Here is a 24,461-nt window from a genome sequence, read left to right as displayed (position 1 = left end):
CCTTGGAGGGAATTCTGAGTTATATTTTTCTGGATTTGGAAGCCAAGGTTACATTTGTTTTATAAACCATAATACTGTAGCAAATAAAGCAACAAATACATTGACACTTTGGAAGACCTCCAATTTTTATATTTATGAACAGATGTATCACAGACATACACACACACACACATCCTAGTAAGTTCATAAGAGATATGCTATACTCTTCCTTAATATATTTTTATTTCATGAATCAGTTTTGAATATAACTATTGAAGTTAATTCACAGCAAGAAAGTGAAAGATATGCACTATTTTCTCATTCTTTAGGCAGAAAAGTGCTTAGAATCTAAGGTGCAAGATCATCTCACGCTATCCCTGCCTTGGTTTCCCGCAGGTGAGAAAAATCCTTTTTATTTTTATTTATTTATTTATTTATTGGTTAATATCTATTTTTTAGTTGTAGGTGAACATAATACCCTTATTTTATTTATTTATTTTTTTTATGTGGTGCTGAAGATCAAACCCAGGGCCTCGCACATGCTAGGCACGCACTCTACTGCTGAGCCAAAATCCCAGCTGGTTGAGAAAAATCTTGATGTGGAACTGAAGACCCTGCACTCAGACACAGAGGGATCAGGAGCCAAGGAGACGGCTAAGCAGAGAGATGACACCGTTGACGTTATAATAAATAATTCTGAATTTTGGTATTTGAAATATTTATCTATATGTTGGTCTAAGAATTAACATTTTCTCATACACAGTGTACAGTGAGATTTTTCCTGGTCTATGGTTAGTTCAGAGGCATCTGGGAAGACCTGTCTCTGTGAGCAGTGATAGATCTGATTAGAATCACTACAATAACTTTGACGACATGAAGGGAAGAAAATGGAATGACAAAGTCCAATCCAAAAAGCCTCCTTCAGTCTGCTGCAAGACCCATGCAGCACCCCATAGCCTCTCCCCTTCTCTGAAGTCCCCTGGGCCCCTGCAGTGTGTGGGTTTGCAGCTCACAGCAGCAGGCTTCACAGCAGCACAAAGACCTTCTCAGCCTCACAGACTGGGGCATGGATGGAAGACCAACAGGAAAGGTCAGAGGGCAGCAGGCAGAGTCAGGCCCCCCCTGCATAGCCTCTCCCCCAAGCACTGGCCACATCTCTCCTGCACACTGGGGCAGCCCCAGGGAGGGTGAGCCAGGTGAGCACCCTGCAGGATCCATGCTCAGTCATCCTGAACAAAGAAGCAGGGCCAGCAACAATGGGCCTTTTGAAAGGAGCTTGCAAAAGCAGAATTTTATTGGACTGTTTAAAGTGTTAAAAGAAATATGACCTCCTAAGGCAGAAGAAAAATAAAACCATAAGTTGCCTTCTATTCCCTCAGAATTGACACCAACATGCTCTGACATTGGCTCCACTGTGTCTCTGTCCCCAGGAAGTGAGGTTTGTCCTGCGTCCTATGCTGGGTGTGAGCCTCACTCGCGGGCATCATCCAGTGTGCTAGACCAAATGGAAGGACTGGAGTCAAATGCTGAAGCGTATGTGCTAGTTCAGGACTCACAAAGGCAACACTCCCGGGGCAGTTCATCCCATGTGTGCATACTTAATCCAAGTACTCTACTTTCCTGCACTTCCTTGGGTCAGTTCCATTAGCCAGAGAAAATTTCACAACTCACACCATTTAATGTATACAGAGCATCTGGTGCCTGGACATGTTGTGTTTATGGAACATCGAATGCTCGGGGAACATATGGCATCTGCCGAGAGTCAATGTTGGCAGGAGCTCTGCTGTGGAAGAGCACCAAGTGCCTGCAGACGTGCAGTATCTAGACACGTAGTGTACGTAAAGCATTTTGTGCCTGCAGAGCATAAAGAGTTTGCAGGATACCTCATGTGTGCAGACGCTTGACATGTACAGACCATCTAGTGCTTACAGTATGTCAAATAAGTGTAAAGCATCCAGTGTGTGCAGAGTGCTGAGCTGGTACCGAGTCTGGATGCCCAACTCTGGGTTGCAGGCTGGGCATGAGGAGACTACTCACCACGTTGCAGCCTGCACAATCGGGCCCATTCTCACAGGTCCTGCGGCGAGCTTGAATGCCACCACCACACTGGGCTGTGCACCGTTCCCAAGGACCCCAGCCTGTCCAGAACATGTGCGGTGGACATAGCAAATGCTCATTGCAGTATCTGTAATAGGGAAGGAATCCAAGAGGAAAAGGAAATTGTTAAGTGCCGCACGAGACAACTGAGCTTCCCACTCTCCATCCCTGCACCAGAGGCTGCGCACATGGGCATGCTCTGCGTGGAGGGGCTTGCTGTATTTGCAGTGGTTGCACATGACAGGAGGCAGATGTGGTGCTGGCCATGCTGTGTGCACAGACAATGGAATGCACAGCAGACAATGAAGAAAATGCTCAACTCACAATGCAGGATGGATCTTCCTGTGCGGCCAATTAGAGGAGAAACAAGACAAAACAAAACTCTTCAAATAGACACCCCAAAATAAGAGCAAAGAGAAACTAGCTAGGCAGGGCAATTATCTTCTAAACACAAACATCGGAAGATAAAGTAGGTTAAGAACACAAACCCAGCAGAGCTTTATTTGGATTCATTTCTAATTCCTGAATCAAGTAAGTTGCATCATCTCATTAGGGTAAGTGAAAGCATGAGTTTGGCACAAAGGCCCATGACATTTACTGCTTAGGTTATAGCACTTTTAAATTTATTTTTAGGCTCTCAGAATGTTGTTAAATGACTTTTATTTAAAAGACGACAGATTATTTTAAATGAGTTAGTATACAATTCTACACATATTTGTTGTATTTGCAGTGGTTCAATTCTAGACTTCTACACACACATCCATTTTATCAATTTTTAGCCAAATACCCCAAAACCCCTTTAGCTCCAGGACTGGTCACATTGCTGTATAATCCTATGGACATGAAATGAATTGGGGAAAATGAGCAAACAAACAAACTAACCCCAAACAAGAAGTCACTCTGAATACAGCCTAGTTCACCCAGTCACTTCTGATTATTTAAAGGACTATTTAAACTCAATGAATAGGGGCTCACAAGAGGCAGAAGAGGAAAACACCAACTAAACACACGGGGGTACTTGTACCATAACCTGTTGTCACTCTGAATGTGCCACACACCAAAGGAAATGCATTTCTGGAGAAGAAGATGTAGGAAAGTGGTAGCCAGCAACCAAGGAAAGGAGTTTGGGGAATGTAGTTTCTTTACAGAGAATGTTGAGAAGGGTCAACTGTTCTTCTGTCAAACCAGAACCCTTCATGGAGAATGTGAGGCTTCAGGAATGGCTGGAGCATAAAGCAGGAAGCGAGGCCCCGTGGAAACCGCCAATAGTATGAGGCACATGGACACCCACTGGTGTTCAGGGAGTCATGAGATGTAGACACTAGAGAGCAAGGTAAGAAAGGTGATGGTGAAAGACAACAGGGGGAGGTGACAGGCAACGGAATGAGCTAGCTTTGCCAGATAGAGGGAAAGAATGCAAACTTGGTTTGCAAGAAACCAAGGAAGTCCCATGGAGCTTTGCAGACAAAAGAGCACTGTCAGAGTTAGAGTGAAGAGTCATCTTGTGGGGTGGGCACTAATCACACAGGTGGCCTGCAACCCCTGAGGTTTGAGGAGCTCTCCAAGTTTCAGTGTGGGGCCTGAACCTTCAAAGAGAGGGGAGGCCAACAGCAGGAAGTGCAGATACCCAATCCTGGAATCTGGATGGCAGCAATGCAAATGAGGGACAGTCCAAGATATTCAGGTGCCATGGTGGTGGAAAGAAGGGGGAGGAAGGAGGAAGACAGGGCTTGGTAGAGTTGATATGGTGCAGCAATAATGGAGTCCACAGCAGCCTCCCTGCTGAAGGCTGGAGGCCCTGTCACTTCCAGGAAGAGGTCACTGCTGAGGGGCCCTCAGAGGGTCTGTTTAGTTTCTTTTAACATTCACATTTAAGAGAGGCCAATAACCTGAACAGTTCCCACTCCTCATCCTTTCAGGGTTTCAGATGTGGAAATGCTAGGTCTCCCTCTCAAGGAAGCAGTGTTGCAGTGCTGAGCCCTCAGGAGAGGACACTCTCAAGTGCCTGGGGACAGGGGGGGAGCCCCCTAATCAGGAGAACATGGCCTGAGGGGGAAGACTGAGGCTCCAATAGGCTGGGAGAATCTGCCTTGGGAAGTCTACCTGAAGCACAGTATTCCAAGAAGTAAATGTTAGCATATGTGTTGGTGCTCGGAGTATTCCAGGAGGAAACTGTCTTTTGTTTTGAGAGCAGGTTTTAGGGAAGTCAAGAAAACTCAGGACCTCAGAACACACTCTGCGTTTAATTCTAAATGTCCACGTGTATGTAAATAGAACCATTTCTAAACTGATATTTAAAGGTATGGCTTATTAGACTTGTTTTCCCTAATTTCAGTTTTCAGTGCACATGCACACTCGCACACACACAAAGGGCAGCAAGGGCAAAGGAAAGTCTTACTAAAAATGCTCATAGAGCCCTTGAATTTTAATAAAAAGCTCAGCATCTGAGCTACCATATCCCCAGAGCAAAATAAATCATAACGCATAAATACTTTCTTGTATTTCCCTGCAGCAGGCCACCTCTGAAAACTCTCAGCCTGTTATTATAGTTACAGATCTACTGCAGGGTAACCTGTGCATGTAGACCAGAACTTTCCAACATTGTCAATAAATCATCTCCAGGGCTGCATTTTAAGGTTGTCAGCTAATGGCCTTCTCTTTTTCCCTCTTCCTCCCTCCACAGTAGTCCTATGAAACAGGCCACCCCAGGATTTCCTGAGTTGTCACTCTCTGTAATTCCAAGACTGTGATGAGAAAGGTCAGAGGTAAACAGAAATTGCTAGGCTATCTCTCCCCTTTGTGTCTGGGTTTACCCCCAGGAATTCAGGCTGGAAGAGACTGCTCAGAGGCAGAGCCCCTAGAAGGCCCCATGCCTGGATCCCCTGCCACTGTGAGAGATCAGTTTCCTTCTGGCTCTCCTCACCCTGACCCCAACCAGCTGCACCCCCAAGAGAAGCCCCCTCATTAGACCAGGGAACACCAACAATGATGGGAAACCAGAGACCTGGCATCTCTGCTTAAGGATCTTGATTAATTTACAGACAAAAGTGTCCACACAACGGGCCAGTAGTCGGCTCCTCCTTTCTCTGGTTCCGAGGCTGCTTCTGGCCTTTACCAGATGACCAGCTAAATGTTCCTAAATTTTTATTGGCTCTGTTAGTACTCTAGTATCTTAAAGCAATGAAAGTCACAGATGCATTTCATGATGCATTAAAAATTAAGATTTTAATTTTGCTCATGACTGCTCATTCTTATTTTGCATTTAAAAGCTAACTGATGACCCACCGTGTTTCTCCATAAATTATCCATTTTTCCATAAACCTAGTCTCTGTGAAGGAAAAGCCTTCACAATTCCACACAGGCAGGGTCTCAACACTGCACCATGCTGCTTCTCGCATTTCTTTATGCTACAAACCATTCCATTCCAGTTGGGTCCAAGGTAGTTCCTTACTACAACTTGTCAGGCTGAACCAAGGAGAGCCCTTTCAAGAGCCATTTTCTCATTGTTCATGGTAAGTAATAATCCTTTTATTGGGGAATACTGGAGTAATTCAATCTCTTATGCAGCCAGAAAAAAACTGTATATATATATAAAGTCCACCATGATATTTAAGACAACATGTCAGAACAGAGTAACAATGTGCAGAAAACCTCACTTTGGTTTATCACAACATGAAGCAAACATACCATAAAGACAAAAATAATCATATAATGAAATCCCATTGGTTCTTAAGACCCTAAGGTTTGATAATGCATTGTACAGACTCTAATGTGGCCCATCTGATACCCACCTGCTGGAACTCACACTTTGCTTAATCCCCTCCAACTGAGGATGGGCAAGACAAAATTGTCACTCACTTCTAGCCAACAGAATATGTCCAAGGTGATGAAAGTCATTTCTGTGATTATGACATGTAAGATCATAATGCCTTTACTTTAGGGAAGTTTCTCTTTCTGTCTTCGAGGAAGCAACCAGTAAGGTGAGTAATGCCTGGTATTAAAGAAGTGAGGGTATACTCTAGTTTATATCCAGTGAAAAACTGAGGCCCTTAGGTGGTCAGCCTGCAAGGACGTGATGGTTGCCACAACTGTCTGGTCTAAGAAGCAGATGCCTCTCCTCTAGCTCAATGGGAGCCTGGTGTGCACTTACATTGCAGACTGCCACCCCACCACCAAAGATAGCGGAGCTGTGTCTAGGATTGAAACCCAGAGAAGCGGCAAGCTAACACAGGAGGTGCTTGAAACAGCACATTTGTGATAACAACACTGTTATGTGATGACTACTAGAAGATATCATAGCAGTGTGGAGTATGGTGTTCCTAAAATAAATAAATAAATAAATAAATAAATAAATAAATAAATAAATAAATAAATCCCCCCAAATGGGGAAAGTGCCTTTGGGATCAGAGAAGAGGTAGAAGAAAGAATTTGAGGAACATTATAGAGAAAGCTTAAATCAACTTGTAAAGCCTATTAGTAGAAATTTGGATTTGAGGATGCTGCCAGCAAGGGTTTTTGAACAAACTAGGATAAATAACTAAACTGCATGATGAAAAAGACAAGCCAATTAGAAAATAGGAAAAGGACTCAATTAGATATTTCTTCAAATAATATATACAATGAGCACATTTAGTCATTAGGGAAATGCCAATCAAAACCATGATAAGACTCACTTTATACACTTTATTATACTCACTTTATACACAGTAGGGTGACTATAGTCAAAAGCAAGAAAATAGTGTTGGCAAGAATCTGGAAGAATTAGAACACTCATACATTGCTGTTAAGAATGTTCAATGGAGAGATCTTAGTGGAAAGCTCTTTGGCAGTTCCTCCAAAAGCTAAACAAAGAATTAACATACGACCCAGAAACTTCAGTCCTAGACACATGCACAGAAGAATTTAACAGGAACTTGAACAGATACCTGTACACCAATGTTCATCATCACATTTTTGGCAATATGCAAAATGTAGAAATAGCCCACGTGGGCACCACTTATGGCCAAATGGATAAGTAAAGGCACTTACAGCCATACAGCTGAATACTATTAAGCCTTAAGAAAGGAATGAGATTCTGGTCCAACTACAATGTCCATGAACCTGAACCCATAATGCTAAGTGAGCCAAGAGAGATGGCAAAGGGCAACACTGGGGTTCCACTTACATGAAATGCAGATCATAACAGGCAAATGGACAGAGATGGGGTTGGAGGTTGCCAGGGGTTAGAGGATGCTAGGATGGGGATACACTGCTTAGGAGCAAGGAGAAGGCTATGGAGACGGGAGGCTATGGCTGCACCACGCTATCCATGTGTTAACGGTTGTCAACTATACACTTAAAAGTGGGTAAGTGGCTAGTTCACGTTGTCTGTAATTTACTACAATAAAAATAACAAGGAGATAGGAGCATGTGATTAGAAACTGGAAGAAGGGAAAGCTTAGTTATCCAAAGGTAGAAAGCTTCCAAAATGATTACCTACCATAATCATGGAAAGAGGAACCTGTAGCCAAGCGGGTCACACAACTACAGAAACTCAGGAGGACAGTGTGCAAGGTGCTGCCCCAGCACTTGCTGCTCACAGTAAAATGTAGGAGGAGAGAGAATTGAGGGCCACTCCATTCAACAAAGCAAACAGAGGCTGCATGGTTTTGGGGAACCTGCTTCTCCTGATGCCAAAGATGCCAAAACTAAGAAACAGCTTCTAAGCACCATCAGGAAAAGCTGGCCTCAGGGGAAAGCTAAGGGTATTACTGTGAAAACTCAGAAATATAAGAGAATCAGAGTAACATGGAGTTCAAGCATAGCATCCTTCTAAGATGTCACAAGCAAGGGGTGGCTCAGGGATCCTCTTGGTCGCAGGGGGACCCTAGGAACAGGAGGGCTCTGTCTCCCAGGCTGCTGGGGCACCCGAAGGCACAGTAGGGCTATCTTAGGGAGATCTGCAGGTGTGGCTTCTGTCCAGTGGGGAGACCCCAGGGAAACCCATGAAGAGCCATAAAGTTCTTCTGAAGGTTATTTTAGCAAAAATACCACCCGCTTGGGTTAACAGGGACAGAGACCATTTAAATGAAAGCCTGAGGGAAACCCAGCACAGCACTGGCAATTGGGCTGACAGGCTGCAGGTGCTTGATACCTTTAAGAAAATAGGGACGAGCCAGTTGTGTAGACGGAAGCAAATTGGGCAGATCCAAACTTCATCTGAGCACCTCCCAAGGCCTGCCTGGCTAGGGTCCGGCATTCCCAGGGAGCAGCGAGTTCCCTGTTATTTCCATCTGCCTCTTTTTAAACAGCAACATCTCCTGCTGGCATCCTTTCCCTGCCCGACTGTTGCATATCGAGTGGTAACTTGCCTCTCGTTTAGAGAATGGCAGACCAAGAGGCCCAGCACCCAGGGAGCCTCATGCGTGTCTGAGACTGACTTGAATGGTAAAATTCTGGGCTTGGGGAAGATGACTGAATAGGATAAGACTTTGGGGGACCTTGGGATTAAGTGAAAGGCATTTTGCATGTGGAGGGCATGAGTGACAATGGAACAGAGATCACCTGTGGCAGGAAGACCCTAAGGAGACCTTGATGGCCCTGCCCCTGACATGCACACCCTGAGGCATCCCCCTCATCCTGACGGCCTGTGGCTGACTTCGAACCAATAGAATATGGCAAGCGTTGGGTCCTCTTATGGTTTTGTTACCTCGGACTGGGCTGCCATCTTGGAGGACACTCCTGGACAGATTTGAGGGAGAAAGACCACGCAGGGGAGGGTCATGTGTCTACAAACTCAACCCTGACTGGCCATGTGCATAGGATTCTGGTAAGCTCTGTAGGAACACCAGTCCCTCTAAGACCGTGAAATAATAACCCTGGTTGTTTTAGTTTGTGGAATGATTATGACACAGCAGGCGAAAAGTAATACATACAATCACATCTACATTTTGATAATATTTATAACAATGTCCCTTTCTTCTATCCATTGGTGGCCCTCTTGGTGCCTTTAATTTTTTGGATACTCAGGAAAATCCAAGGAATAAAAAGAAAATAAACTGTCCATACATGCTAACATATATGAAAACAATAAGTGAGATATATTATTTATCTATTGATTTTTTTAAAAGTAGTGTGAAAATTTCAGAGACTATTGATACAATTAAGCTCCCACACATTGGAGATTTTGTCCCAAAGTCATTAACTGTGATCCTGGCATTAACTCAGGGATTTTTTTTTTTTTTTTTTTTTTTTTTTTTTGAGAAAATCAATTTATTCACTTTTGGTCACCCAGGAATTCTTTAGGTTTGATGGTTTTTAAATAAGCATGATCTTGTTAATCATTTAATGTGCCTATTCCTTAGAACTTTGTACCTTCCCATGGAGATCACGGTCTCCTTTAATCTAATCTCAAATATCTCCATTGTCAGAATGAGCAAAGTTTTCCTTTGGTTTTACTTATATGGAGAGACTTCTTTTGCAACAGGGCAAAGAGATTTCTAAGAACCTTTTGCTTATGAAGACGAAAGCCTATCAGATACTTAATTTGTTGTTGTTGTTCTTTGTTTGGTTGGTTTTTCACACAGCAAGACTATATTCAGTAGAGAGACTTCAATTTCATGAAAATATTATACAGTCTCTGTCTTTACCATCTGCTTCTTCATTGCTGAACTTAAGTTTTCCTCCAGTAAGCAAGCACATACCCAGCCCTAAAAGATGTTCATTAGTCTTCCGGAAATAAGGAACGTTTTCAGTGTAATGGCCCCAAACCACTGGCCATTCTTTCTCCAGATCTTTTTCTGCAAGCATAGCTTTATGAACAATGCTACTCACATACAGAGCGTGCACATACTGTGGCCGCAGAGGTGGGCAGCGTCTTCCTGTCCACCTTGTTATGCTGTGGCAGCACCTTGACTCCAGGAAAGCCTTTGCACAAATGAAGATGTCTTTGCCCAGTGGACTGCACTACCTGACAACTCCCAGCACTCAGAAACTTCCCATCAGTTTTAAATCTAACAAGGTTCATAAATAGCGTGGAGACATTTTTTCTATAATTGGCTTTCCCACTTCTCAACTGGTGTTAGATGGAAAATGACAGACCCGTACAGGACCGTCTCACAGGACTATTTCAAACATGACCATCTTCCTTTTCCTCCTATTCAAAAGAATGAAATATTATTCGGTAAGTGAGCAACACAGTGAGGGAAGAAATAATGGTTCTCCCTAGTTGATTTCAGGTTGTAATAAATTCCTATGAGAAAACTGTCCACACAGCAAGCCTGTTAGTATTCATTTTTATTTTTTTAATATGTAAGTACTAATTGCACCACAAATAACTATTCACAGTGCTTTTGTAAGACATTCTTTGGAATGCATGACACTAAATACAAGCCTACTACCTTTTCATTAAAAGGCACTGGAATAATAACTTGATGTCAGTACAGCAGAATAAGAATCCAGAAAGTTCTGTGAAATTCACCTATGTGGTTTTTTTCTCCCAATAGTGACAAACTGGAACACACATTAAAAAGACAAGAAAGATTTAATGATCACAGCTATGAATTATGAGGATGAAAACAAACCTCTCATTCTAAAGGAAGAAACAAATGATTAGATCCAAGACTAAACTGACAGACTGCTGTGATGTGATGGAAGGTTAAAATGCACATGGAAAAGAATCCCCACTTCAGGTCCAATGCATCCTCCCCGAGGGTGTTTGTTAACAATTAGTGTGTGGTTGTGAACACAACCAAAGCCTCAGTGTGTTTGCACCTGTATTCCAGCTGCTGCATTTTATTCTGATGCAAACTTTACTTTACCTGCCCCACAGCACCTGGACCTGACCCTTTTGGGTTCTCCTGGGAATTGCAGCTGTGGTGACTGGTGTAGCTGAGGTCTCTCAAGAATGATCGTTCTCCAGCAGACTCATTTTCTGAGTTTCCAGGAGCCCATCTCAGAGAGGCCTGCAGCCTGGGTGTCTCCATAGCCTTGGGAATTCCTCAGCTGAGCCAGCCCAACCATGCAGGCAGCAGAATGGGAAAAGTGCTCTTAATAGGAGGTTTTGGTCAAAATAAAGATGTCACAAAAGGAAGAGGATAATTCAGCTCAACCAAAAGGGATGCCACAGATAAGCTCAGCTCGATCCAAACGGAAACTGACCACACCAATGGGAGGAAGCTGGGGATGCTCTGCTGGGCAGCTTGGCACGTACCTCTCCTCACGGTTCTGTCCCACACACACCCGGCCCCCATGCCTGGGGGTGGGGTTGCTGCAAGACCGCTGCCGCACCTGGAAGCCGATCCCACAGGTGGTGCTGCAGGGCGACCATGAGGTCCAGGGAGTCCAGCCTCCGTTCCTAGGGAAAAGAAGCCACACAATCACTAGGTCACACTGGCTCAGAGTCCAAGCCCCTGCGCACCCACTGCAAATGCACATGGCCCTGGGTCACCACATGACTGTGGTGCCCCTGGGGAGAGGGAATGCCAGGGTGGCCTGAATGGGCTGGGTCAGGGGAACTTCAATGACTGTGAGCCCCCTACTCCTTGACATCTGATTTTAGAGGTAAGACAGGAAATTTAAAAATGCAATTTTAAGCACACTGTAAATCATTTTAAATGAGCGGTGTCACGAAACTAAGAAACTTTAATCATGAAAAATGTTAATAGTTTATTTTACTAAAAAGCAATTAGAAGTAAATCCCTAAATATCCAGATTTTGTGATTTTGTTTGACTTGTATTGCATCCATTATCATCTCTGGAAAGTGCAGCTGGGAACCAAAGAGTCATTTAAAACTCTACCAACACCTCCTTTCAGATCTACTAACATCAGAGAGTGAGCAACCCTCCTGAGGGCATCGTGTGCACAAAGAGTGCTACCAGGCTCAGGTGTCAAGTCAGACCTCTGATACAAATGAAGGAGGAACATTTAAGTTCAGATCCTTGAAAAGTGACAAAATATAAACAGCATAAACAAGGAGTGCAAATTACATGAATCTGTCTCTATGCATCACAGACATACAATAATGCAGATAGACAAAATTATAAAATAAAAGTAGAATTAGATGATTTTATAAAATAAACCATGATTGACAACAAGAGGAATTATTTCAGTATTATATTTTTTTCCTTAAAATGCCTAAATTCATGGTCATTTATAATTTAGACGTCTCCCTTAGCTATTCTTCCCTGATATTAAAAAATAAATTGTAGGTATTTGGGGATTTTAGGTATTCAGATATCGATTAAATGCAGAGTTCAAACTCCCATGTAGAGGGTCTAGTGCATGTGGAGTGAGTTCTACTTCTGTACCACATGTGGATTTCCATAGGCACTCCTAACCTCACCCATGGGATTTGTGTTTCCACAGGGTGGGGAAATCGAATCACTTAAACTCTCTGTTTTTTACTTTGTACATTCCTTTAGAAACACCAGGTCCACAACTATGCCACTAAAAACACAGGTATAAATAATAATTTAAACCTTAACTTTAAGACAATCTAAAATGAAAATTCCTCAAAGAAGTTTCTTAGTGTATCTAATATTCCCCACTTTATTTGCTGAAACTTAGCAGTGATATAAATAAAATCTACATTGTTAGCCTTGTGCATATTATAATAAAGCTGCTTTATGGTAATTTAATCAAAGTAAGACTTCCATGTTTTTCTTAAAAATAATTAGCTAGTTTCTTTACCCTCTAACTATATTCTTACAAATTACTCAAGTAATTAATTGAAATATTCAGCTTATTTACATATAAAATAAATGTTAGATGATGCTGAAAACACTGCTTTCAAAATTGTTTTGAAATTCTTAATTTCCTAAACATTTTAACAAATGTGGAATTTTATGATATATTCTTCTTATAATACACAGAATAAGTGATGAAATAAATGAATGCAATTGTAAATGTATGTGTTCACTACATGGAACTGGGTTGACATGCTTCTAAATGCTGTCCAGTGGTAGACACAGCAGCAGGCAACCAAAAAAGCATCACAGACTAATCACATATCGTCAGCTGGAACATCTCAATGATTAAGTGTGTATGAGACAATTCACTTATGTGTTTAAAATATTGTTAGAACTGGTTCGCTTATTTGATTTTTAAGTTTAAAATAACCACCCGTTGTATTTCAAGACAACTTAGATAATGACTTTCTGACTAGAATAAACACTGAAGATGTATAAATAAACCAGTCAACAATGCACTCAGATAGCTCTTTTGTAATTAAGCAGTATAGAAAGGACATCAGCCACTTATGGTAATCTTCAGATGATGGCAGCTTGGCAGCATTTATGAAGTTTCTGCCTGTCATCAATGGTGGCCACTTAGAGTGTGGACAGCAGGCAACACACAATTTGATGGTGCCCGTGCCTTCTGTTGTACAATCTTATCTCTGCAGCCCCAAATGGCTCCTTCAACTTTGTGGGTGAGCCAATTACCCTGCAAAGACTGTCAGCAGATGCCAACATCACCTGTCCTATCTGCATGTCCCCTTTCTTATCCCTTCTCTAGGGCATGCTGAGACTTCCTGTCCAGGGTTCTTGCATAGTTTGATTCCCCCCACAGAATTTCCTCTGTCTGTGACTTCATAGACAAATGTCCACATGCTCTCTGCATGTTTAGATGGGCTCATGACAAGAAGAACACTTTTTAACATTCTGCATTAGTGTACACGCAAGGAGGGTGCTTGAAGACGGTCTCAGAGGATGTACTGATGTTTGTGGACAGGGTGCTACAGGAGCAGGGCACGATGTAAACTAGTGTAGCTTTATAAAATTTATTTATTCATTCATTTTTAACAAAGAAAACAGGAAACCTACTCCATGGATCACATTATTTGAAGTGTTCTCCTGGTCACCCAGAGCCCAGTGTCACTAAGTGGAGACCTGAGCTCTGACTACAGAGCAGACTTCTGATCATGAAAAGATTTGGCTTCTTCTATCTTCCACCTAATATATTTGTTCTACAGTGGGGATGATTGTCTATGTATTGCAGAAATAGTTTATTTCAGTAACATGGACACATCCCGGAACCAATCCAATCATGCGGCGTAAATTAGTAATATTTTCCCTACACTAATGATGAGCATATGAACAGGTTTAGATTTATGATCTAACTTGTAGTTTTAAATTCCTTCTAATTTATAATTTAATTTTTTCTTCCCCAGACCCCGTAAATTTTAAGAGGTGGATGTCCCCCGGCCTTTTCGCCCCCCATTGTCTCCTAGGAAAGGTGTGCATTAGGAATGATTTACCGAATGCCCCAGCACCTGAGTACACCAGAGCAGTCTGGGGGACGCACCTGGAACAGTTGGCGATCTCCATGCTGGGGCCTTTGCACTGCCAGCCGCCACACTGGGGGGCCGGGCTGTCACAGGAACGGGACCGGCAGAGGCAGGATCCCACAGCAGTGCCATCCGTGTGCGTGCAGGGCGTCCACGGAGACCATGGTCCAAAGTGCCCGTCCACAGTGAGATTCCTGATCTAGGAGCAGACAGAAGTGAGAGTGCCGGGACGTGTTAAACTGCAAGCGAGTCGGAGTGACCTTGGAAGAGCCCTGGAGACATCAGAACCCCACGGAGGAGTGTTTCTAAAATTACAGGGATGTGTGAGGGACCAAGTCAAAGTGGAGCCCTGGGGTCAACGGTTGGGGAGGGAGTTACAGAGGAAAGAAGAAGGAAAAATGAGGGAAAGAAAGGAGGAGGAAGGGATGAAAGAGTGAAAGATGCCCCTGACCTGGCAATAGGGTTTGGGAAGTATGGTCCCCTGATATGGGAAATCCAAGGAGCAAGATTAACGGGAGTGAAAACATCACCAAGGTACACACCTGTTGCCTGTCTAAGTACATTATTAAAAATGAAACATTGGTGAAGTAGTTATGGAAACCCACCCAGCTCCAGGGGCGCCTCTACCTGGCAAGGTAGGGTTCACATGCTCTGAGAGCCCGTGGGCAACAGGAGCTGCAGCAGCTCTGGGGGCCAGGACCCAATCAAGCCTCTGGGGCTCTGCAGGCCAGTGGGGGCTCCACACGTATCATTACCACCTGCAAAATCCCATGTGGCTCACGGCCAGGGCTATGGTCCCTGAGCAGGGAACAGTCAACAAGCATCTGGGATCTGGGATGGACACTGTATTGGCCCCTCAGGTGAAGACGGTGCAGGTGAAGGAGCTGGCGAGGACTGCTGAGGCTGAGGGCAGCTCGAGTGGTGACAAAGAGCATCACGGCTGCCAAGTGCTGAGTGCTCCCACCATTGCCCACCAGGAAAACATGCCCATTCCCCGGCCCCTGTGGTGTCTATCTGCAGCTCCTGCCTGGATGCAGACCATGCTGCTGCTCCAAGCCTTGCCTGCCATGTGGACTCAAACTACCAATTGGACAGATTCTCTTGGCAAAGCAGCAAAGATCCTGCTGTTGGGGATTTTCCACATTCATTCTCCACCCTTTTAACGGCCTTCCTCTTTCCCCTGTCTAGAAGACTCCTGCATACACGCATGACGGATCTGTAGTTACTCTCCCTGTGATTTAAGCAGGCCTGTGCTAACAAGTGCTCACATGCTCTACACCCAGACCACTGCCTGATCCATGAACAGTGCCATTGTTGCTTGTACTATACAAAGCATCAGTGGCTTGACTGACCATGGAACTGGCATCTAGGAATATTGGTGACCAGACAGAACATTTGTACAATGTTTACACAATACAGGTCCATAGTACTCTGACTATTCACACCTGTCATTACTGCTGTGACTGTGTTGTCAGGGACAGGGCGCGGGGTGCTCTGGGGAGCCCTGCAAAGCCAGTTTTCTTCCACTGTGGTGCCCACAGGGTGCGTGTAGGCTGGAAGTGACACTGACAGTATCACACACCTGCCCCAGACAGTTCTATTTGGCTTCACAAACAAATAAAGTACCTGTTTGCCTCCCTGGAAGCATGCAAATGAAGCTCAGGCTCAGACAAGACCAAGTCTGGACTATAAGGAACTCAGTTTTCAAGGGTCCCCAAATCTTAGCTGTGTCTGTCTGCCTCTGGCTTGGAGGTGTCTTGCTGGGATGGAAACTGGTGACAAGAGTTCTTACTAGGGATAAAAAGACAAGGGACCTCCTACTATTTGGAGAAATTTCACATTGAAAACACTTCATAGCTTGTTTTTAATTGAGGACAGTTGGGGCTCATTGGGTATGCTCAGGAATACAAGGTGTCTCCTGCTGAGCTGGCTATTGGTGAACGGATGAACAGGGCAGGACTGTGCCAAGCGGGTACCATGGGGCTGCTGTGTGTGACTTAGGGGCAGGTGATTGTCCTTCCTAATGACCCTTAACACACATTTAACAAACAACATGTGGCAGTTCACCCCAAGTGATGCAGAAAACCAAAGAGTTTAAAAACAGGGGAATTTTAAAATAGGGCAAAGTGCAAACATAACCAGAACAGCATGGTAACTCGAGATACCAACATTCAAGTGGTGAAACACATTATCTTCATCCTAAAATCTAACATAAAATGCCTCTTCCTCCCTTGCAGGCCTGTGTTTCTGTGGATTAGACTTCAATCTAGCCATTTTGGGAGAAGAAACACAGAAACTTCCAGAAGATGACTTCATCGTCAGGAAAAAGAGTCCCACAAACTATAAACCTGAAAGTAACCCATCTTTATGACATAAGTGGGGTACCAAAGATGACAAATCCAGGGACGAAGAACTTGTCCTTGTCATGGTCCTGGCAGGAAACAGAACTCAAAATCCAAGAGACTATAAAGAGAATTAGATGAGGCACCAAGAGCCGAGGTATGTGCTGAGCTAAGGAAACCTCCAAGGGGGGAAGATGGCCCCAGGACCCACCGGGCAGGAAGCTGTGCGTAACCTGAGTGCTGCGGTGGGAAATGAGGGGTCCCCCAGAGACTCCTGTGTTAATGCCAGAATATTCAGAGTGAAATGATTAGATTATGAGAGCTGTGTCCTGGTCAGTCTGTCCTAGCTTGAATGGACTGTGTGGTCACCACAGGCTGGTGGGACGTGGCTGGAGGAGGTGGAGGAGGTCCAGGCTCTGGAAGGGTGCCTCTTCCCTGCAGCCCTCTCCTCTCTCTCTGCTTCCTGGCTTCCATGAACTGAGCAGCACTCCTCCACCCGCACTTCTGCCAAGTTCATCTGCTCCACCCCAGGGCCAACCATAGACTAAACCTCTGGAACTGCGAGCCAAAACAGACTTTTCTTCCTCTAAGTTGTTCTTGTCAGCTATTTTGATCACAGTGATAAAAAGCTGACTAACACTAGCAATTATAGAGAAATGCAAATCAAAACCACTCTAAGAGTTCATCTCACTCCAGTCAGAATGGCAGCTATTATGAAGACAAACAACAATAAGTGTTGGCGAGGATGTGGGAAAAAAGGCACACTCATACACTGCTGGTGGGACTGCAAATTGGTGCAGCCAATATGGAAAGCAGTATGGAGATTCCTTGGAAAATTGGGAATGGAACCACCATTTGACCCAGCAATCCCTCTCCTCGGTCTATACCCAAAGGACTTAAAAACAACATACTACAGGGACATAGCCACATCAATGTTTATAGCAGCACAATTCACAAGCTAAATTGTGGAACCAACCTAGATGCCCCTTAGTAGATGAATGGATAAAGAAAATGTGGCATATCTACACAATGGAATATTACTCAGCAATAAAAGAGAGTAAAATCATGGGATTTGCAGGTGAATGGATAGAGTTAGAGAAGATAATGCTAAGTGAAGTTAGCCAATCCCCAAAAAACAAATGCCAAATGTTTTCTTTGCTATAAGGAAGCTGATTCATAGAGGGATGGGGAGCAGGAGCATGGGAGGAATAGATGAATTCTAGGTAGGGCACAGGGGTGAGAGGGGAAGGAAGGGGGCATGGGGTAATTAATGATGGTTGAATGTTTATTAATCATTATTAATTATTATTATTATTATTATCCAAAGTACATGTATCATTATTATCCAAAGTACATGTATGAGGACCCAAATTGGTGTAAGTATACTAAGTATACAACCAGAGATATGAAAAATTGAGCTCTATATGTGTAATAAGAGTTGTAATGCATTCTGCTGTCATATATAAATAATAATAATAATAATAATAATAATAAAGAAGCTGACTAACACACTAAGCTTGCAGACCCGAGGGGTGGCTAAGGTTGCTGCTGACATTTGAGGGTTGCAGCCTGGACAGGAGCAGCTCTGTTGAGCTGCTGTCATGGAGGCATGAAGCCCCTGTGAGAGGCGCAGTCCTGAACTGAAGAAGACCCGGGGAATTCACCGCTGTAGGCTCTGCCTTCCTACATCCCCCAGTGGCTCCTCACTTGGACAGTAGTACATCTAAGAATAGACATGTGACCCAAATGGGGCCATTGAGACTCAAAAGCAGATTGCAAGAAGCTTCCAGAAATCATTTTCCTTCAGATAAGAGGAAGAAACTCTTCTCTTTCCATTCGGACACTGGCATGTAAGGAGGCAATGTTCAGCTCATCCGTCACCACTTTGTGAGCAAGAGGAGAAGGTTTGAAGAATCAGACCTGTTCACGCAGTGTCCTTCCCAAACAAGGCAGCAGAATCAGACCTGAAAATGTCACCTCTTGATGTGTGGCAGGATGAAAATAGTCCTCTCTTAGGTCCTACCCCCAAAGAACTCTATTAGTATTAGGCATATGCAATCCTATTGATTACAGCCCATTTATACTATGTTTACAGAAAAAAAAATTAAGATTCAAAGAAGTTTTTTAACTTGTAAACAACTACACAAGTAGTGATCTAGAGGAGTAGTTAGGGATACTGGAGGGCCCTTTTCCCCACTAGTTCAGGATTTTTGGATATCATCACTAGTGACATTGGGCAAGATAGAGAGTTCTTTGTTGAAGAGTGATACGGTTTGCATCTGGGATGTTTCTCTGAAAGCTCATGGAAAGACAACAATGTTCAGGAGAGAAATGACACACTGTGAAGGCTATTACACGGTGAATGGATTAATCCATTTGATGGATTAATAATTTGAATGGACTGCTGGGTGGAACTATCCACGGATGGGGCATGGCTGGAGGAAGCAGTAGTAGTATGAGGGGCATGACTTTGTGCACTCCGTCTTTTTCTCTTCTCCACCCCCACCCCCGCCTCCTCTCTGCTTTCTGACAGCCAGGAGCTAACAGCTTTCCTCTGTCATGTTGTTCTGCCTCATCTCAGGCCAGAGCAAAGGATCCAGCCAACCATGGACTGAACCTCTGGACCATGAGCCACAATAAGCCTTTCCTCCTCTAGGTTGTCCTTGTCAGATGTTTTAGTCACCACTATGAATGACTAACACACAGGTGGTGGGAGTCTGTCCTGAGCAATGCAGAATGATTTGATCTTCAGTGACAATCCTGGTCTCCTCCCACTAGATTCCAATAGTACCTCACCCCAAGTTATGACGACCCAAATTGTCTCCAAGCATGGCTAGGTGGCCCAGGGAAATGATCTCCTCCTGCTTCCCACCTGGAAGCAATGCCTGGATATTCTTGGTGAGTTTGATTTTTTTTTTTTTAACCTTTAGGTCTGGCCTGAGATAACTGGGTTTTACGAAAATGTTCCTTTTCCAAGTATATGCCTGGGCAGGAAATGAACCAATAAGGATGACAGAGGAAGAGAGAAGAAGAATTTGAAATAAATGATAATGAATGAAGAGGGAGGAGGCCAATAGAACAGAGCAGAGATCCTCATAAAACACTGGGAAGGAAGGGAACTGCATCAGACGCAGCATTAGTGGGAGCACAGAGTGAATGCAATTCTGCAAGGTAGAGATGTGGCTTCAGGTCTGGCCAGGGCTGGGGTAGCTGCACCCTTTAGGGGCAACAGTCATTCCAATGCCTTTGCAGTTGGTCCCATTACATTTAGGAGCTAGGAGAACTTACAATCCTCAGAGAAGCATGGGAGTAGTACATGAGGACCCTACACCCTGCATTAAGCCGTGCACTTGTGTTGGCTTTGACTCTATTATAATTTTAAGAATCTGCCTAGAAAATAGAATTATGAATAATGGGGTATGTTCTTTAGCTTTTCTTCTTCATATCTTCTTTTTCTTAGCTTTCCTTAAACAGACAATAAGAAACAAAGCCATTTGGAACGGGGATATAGCTCAAAGGTAAAGCGTTTGTCCACCATGCACAAGGTCCTGGTTTGGTCCCCAGCCCTGGGGAGTGGAATAAATTATCTAGAATAAATTCTTTGTAGTTCTGATTTCTTCCAGATTTTTTTCAAGTGACTTTCTCTTTAGCGTATGTGCTTTATATAATTATACATTAAATCTGAAACCATAATAAAACACGTACCAGGGATCATCTGTTTAGTATGCTCCAAGCACTAGTATGTACACATATTAATTACCTCACACTCTACACCACATCCGGTGTCTACCTCCCGATGTAGAAAGCTGAGGCTTAGGTGGGATAAGCAATTTGTTCAGTCACTCTGGTTCTAAGAGTTCTGAGAATTAGTACAAACAAGCTGAGTGCAGAACCTGTGATCTCAGCCAGGTTGTTCTGTAATGCAATTCTTGAGATCCTTTCTTGGTGAGAGTCTCAAAGAAATAAAATTTATATCATCATACACTCCTCGTTGTGCAATAGCTAATTCCCCTTCACCCAGGAATTTCTAAATAAGGAAGATCCAATTTTTGTTAAGCATAACCTATAATCCTATGTTTGATTCATCATTAATGTTCAAATGATTCATTCTCAACTCACCAAGGTGTAGATTTATTTGGTGAGTACAGAGTTCCCTGCAGTACACCTTTAGATTTTTACTATACTAAAACCTTTATCCTCCTATGACTAAAGTTTTATAATTTCTATTTGGGTATATTTTCAGAATTAGTAGACCTTCCTTTATTTATTTTCAGATTTTATTGTACCTTTTGCCCCAGATAGCGACAAAACAGGATATTGGACATGTTCCTCAGGAAGGCTTGTCTGGTGTCCTGATGTTAGTTGAATTTCATCTGTTAGTCCAGCTCTACAAATGCATTATACAGAGAGCACCTTGGAGGAGAGCTAATCTGGAGTACTGTGTGGTCCCTGACAGTGCTGGTGAGAGGGGCAATCTAATTAAAGACCTCCGAGTCCCAGTTCCTCGATCACCTAAATGGGAGCAATACTGCCAATCCCTGGGGACACCATGAGCTGAATGGGGCAATCCCTTCAAAATGACTTCACATGACCCTGAACACATGGTCTAGACACCAGCCTAACCTTAGTTCCCTATTCCTTCTGTATTAGTAGGTTTCACACAAAACTCAGAAATAATTCTTGCTTGTTCTCTAAGCATAATAGGCAGGGTAATAATTGGGTTAATGTCCACATACCGGCTACTGCATTGGGGAGATGGTATTTTCCTGAATATTAGGGAATACCAGAAATTTTGGATTTGAATCCTGGCTTTTTTCTCAATGAAACCCTTAGGAGAAACACTTTAGACTCCCGTCTATAGTGCTGCCTCTAAATGAGGGCTTAAGACTTCATAATTGCTAATGTCCCTTTCCATCTACAGATGCTAATTACAAAGGGGTCTGAGCAGAATCCTCTTATTGGGAGATCCATAGGTGTCCATCTGGTCATGCATTTTGACAGCTGTTGCAGAATGTATTGTGGAACAGGAACTCAGCACATGCTGTGGTACAGAATACTGGTAATTCCATTCCCCCAGAGGATGTGGGTGGTGTTCATGTATAAATAAGGCCCAGGCAGATTCTGAAGACCCTTTTACCCTTGTTAAGCAGTATTAGAAGCGATGGGGAACATATACATTATTCTTATCAGTCTAGATATACTAATTTAGATCTCTCTCAAGTACTTCAGATCCCTTAAACTGATAGTCATGTTTTACATTACAATTTTGTGAGCAAACAAAATGCTCTTCAACATGTCAGCCAAGCAGTGTCCTGAATTCTGGACTACAGAAACCCATAAACAGGTCACTTAGGGCTCTTTGTGGAATATAGGTCCCCAAAATTCTCCCTGGGGTTTCTTGGGGTCCCCTCTCAAACCTGAACTCAGGGAAGCAGAGGATATAAATACTCCTGTGACTTGAATGTGTCACTCCAAAACTGGAATGTTCCTAATACAATAGTACTGAAGGGTGGCCTCTAATCAATCCATGAAGTCTCCTCCCTCTCTTATAGGGGCCTGAGAGACAGGACTGTACTCTCTTGGCCTTCCTCTTCCCCCAGGTAAGAGCACAGCAAGAAGCCCTAACCAAAGCAAATGCTGGTGTATTATCTTGGACTTCCCAGCCTCCAGAAGCATGAGAAGTGGATTTCTGTGCTTTCTCAACCACCAGGTTTAGGTGTTCTCTTACAGCAGTACAATTGAACAAAGATAGCCATAAATCACAGCCACCATAGAGATATGACTGGGAGATTCACTTTGGGGAACTCAGTGGAGCCATATATTGGACTAGGGATACTGCAGATTTACTGGGTAGGTTCACACAAGAGGGCCTGACATTGGCATATCAGACACACCTGCGACCCACTGTGCTTAATGCAGCAGGGTCTGCTCACTTTTCTTCAGGATAGAAAATGCTTGTTCTTGGTCAGAACCTCAGCTTATAAAGTGATATTACCTTTGGATAGATATTTATATTCATGTATATACAAGTAGATAAAGAAAAGTAAAGTATTAACTGACAATACATTTTTTGCTTTGTTTTCGTTTTGTTTGTTTGTTTGTTTGTATTTTAACTCTGAAATTAGCCTGCATCTTACAATCCATGAGAGTTTATAACATAGAAAACAATGGTACACTTCGCAACTAATGAAAAGGCAGAAATGAAGAATGTAGTAATGTTAGCCAGTAAATTAAGTCTTTCTTTCATTTCAGTAAAAAATTAGCCTGGAACAAAATTTTTAATGACTTTCAAAAATATCTGAATCTACTCTATCTACACTGATGCCAATAATTTTCATCTAACTTACCCTTTTGTAAAAGATTATTAGACAATGATGAATAAACAGTATTTCCTTATTATTTATGAGCTAGTATCATTATTACAACCAATAATCAGAATAATAAGTTAGATAGTAGTTTTTATTTTCTATATGGCAGCATATATAAATTAAAAAATTGTTTATTTATTTATCTGGGTTTTTTTGCCCAAACAACATAATTTATTTCCTACTGTTGGCTTCTTTGCATGTTTTCAACTATTCAAAGCATATCTTGCTATGTTACAAAGTCCATTGAGTAAGAGGATAGGAAAATGGTTGGGTGTAGTGAAATCACCTCGCATTAGAAGTTCGATCTTGCTACAAGTGTTCTGTGGCCCTCAGTCAGGAAACACACCTCAGCTCTGTGTGCAAAGCACCAGGGCAAGTCCATCTGTCTTTACTGGAAGCTGTCCTCTCATAAGCAGGAAACAACTCTAATAACAACTCTCAAGTCACTGAAATACTGGATCTTTCTCTTTTTCTTTTTTGCTGTAAAATAGCCAAGACACACATTTGCTATAAACCAAGGGCATGAGTGTGAGTTTCCCATTACGTAATCAGCACATCTTGAATACTCTCTGGAATAAGCACAGGCCTGAGGCCAGAGTGTTATTGCTTAAGAAGAACTGCAGTTATCGTCTCTTTCTTTTCTATCGTCAAAGATGCAAAGTCAAAGACCTACAACAAGATGTTCTGAAGGACATGTCTGCACTTGGGAGCTATATTTAAGATAGTATACATTATGTGTTTATCTTCTGCAAAGAATTTAAGGTGACCACCTTTGTGCTCTTAGTGTTGTTCAGAGGCAGAAGGGACTTAGCGCTAACACTGGCATTTTTCTAGCCATGTTCAAGAGTTATGGCAGGAAAGTTTCCTTATTAAAGCAAAGACCTGGAGCAACATAACGAAAGATGCCAACAGCTTAACCTCTTTGGGAGCTGTCAGAGCCTGAGTGTGGCAGCACAGACCAACCAACAGGACCCTTTGCAGGAAGGATGCCTGACCCCATGCCCACATCTGGGGAAGGATGCTGGCTTCCGTAGCCTTCTTCCCTTTGGTGGTCCCATTTCCTGACTTCAGGCTGAGGCATGGGCTGCAGGAGCATAGGGTTCAGACGGTGGAGAGGGCTGGTGCCTGATGGGAAGCAGAGCAACTGCTCAGATGTGTCTGGGATTCTGCTGGATTGGGGGACAGCAAAGGCTAGCACAACCAATGTGCCACTTCCCTTCCCACCCCTGTCCCATCATAACTGACATGCAGAGACCTGCAGTTATATGATGGCAGAGAGACTTTGTAGCTTTTCAAAGACATGGAAGCTAATAGCACTTGCTCTTATGCTATGAGAACAGAAAAGTGAATTTGAGATGACAGGGTGAAGAATTCCAAAGGAAAGAAGAAGTTCCTACAAGTGAGGACCT

The 24,461-nt window shown here is 43.2% G+C and overlaps 1 protein-coding gene across 2 annotated transcripts in view; it reads right to left on the bottom strand.

Moving 5' to 3' along the window:
• Positions 1–24,461, bottom strand: part of Sema5a (semaphorin 5A) — a 450,631-nt gene that overhangs the window by 54,132 nt on the left and 372,038 nt on the right. For both annotated transcript variants that reach the window (XM_071612704.1, XM_027943895.3), the window contains exons 14-16: positions 14,360–14,541; positions 11,267–11,410; positions 2,017–2,164 (exon numbers count right to left, since the gene is read on the bottom strand). In XM_071612704.1, the coding sequence (XP_071468805.1) occupies positions 2,017–2,164; positions 11,267–11,410; positions 14,360–14,541 (474 nt within the window). The remainder of the gene's footprint in view (positions 1–2,016; positions 2,165–11,266; positions 11,411–14,359; positions 14,542–24,461) is intronic.

This window comes from Marmota flaviventris, chromosome 5, assembly GCF_047511675.1.
Source record: "Marmota flaviventris isolate mMarFla1 chromosome 5, mMarFla1.hap1, whole genome shotgun sequence".
Taxonomy (NCBI): Eukaryota; Metazoa; Chordata; class Mammalia; order Rodentia; family Sciuridae; genus Marmota; species Marmota flaviventris.
Note: the sequence above shows the minus strand (reverse complement) of the source record. Positions and strands in the feature narration are given on the sequence as shown.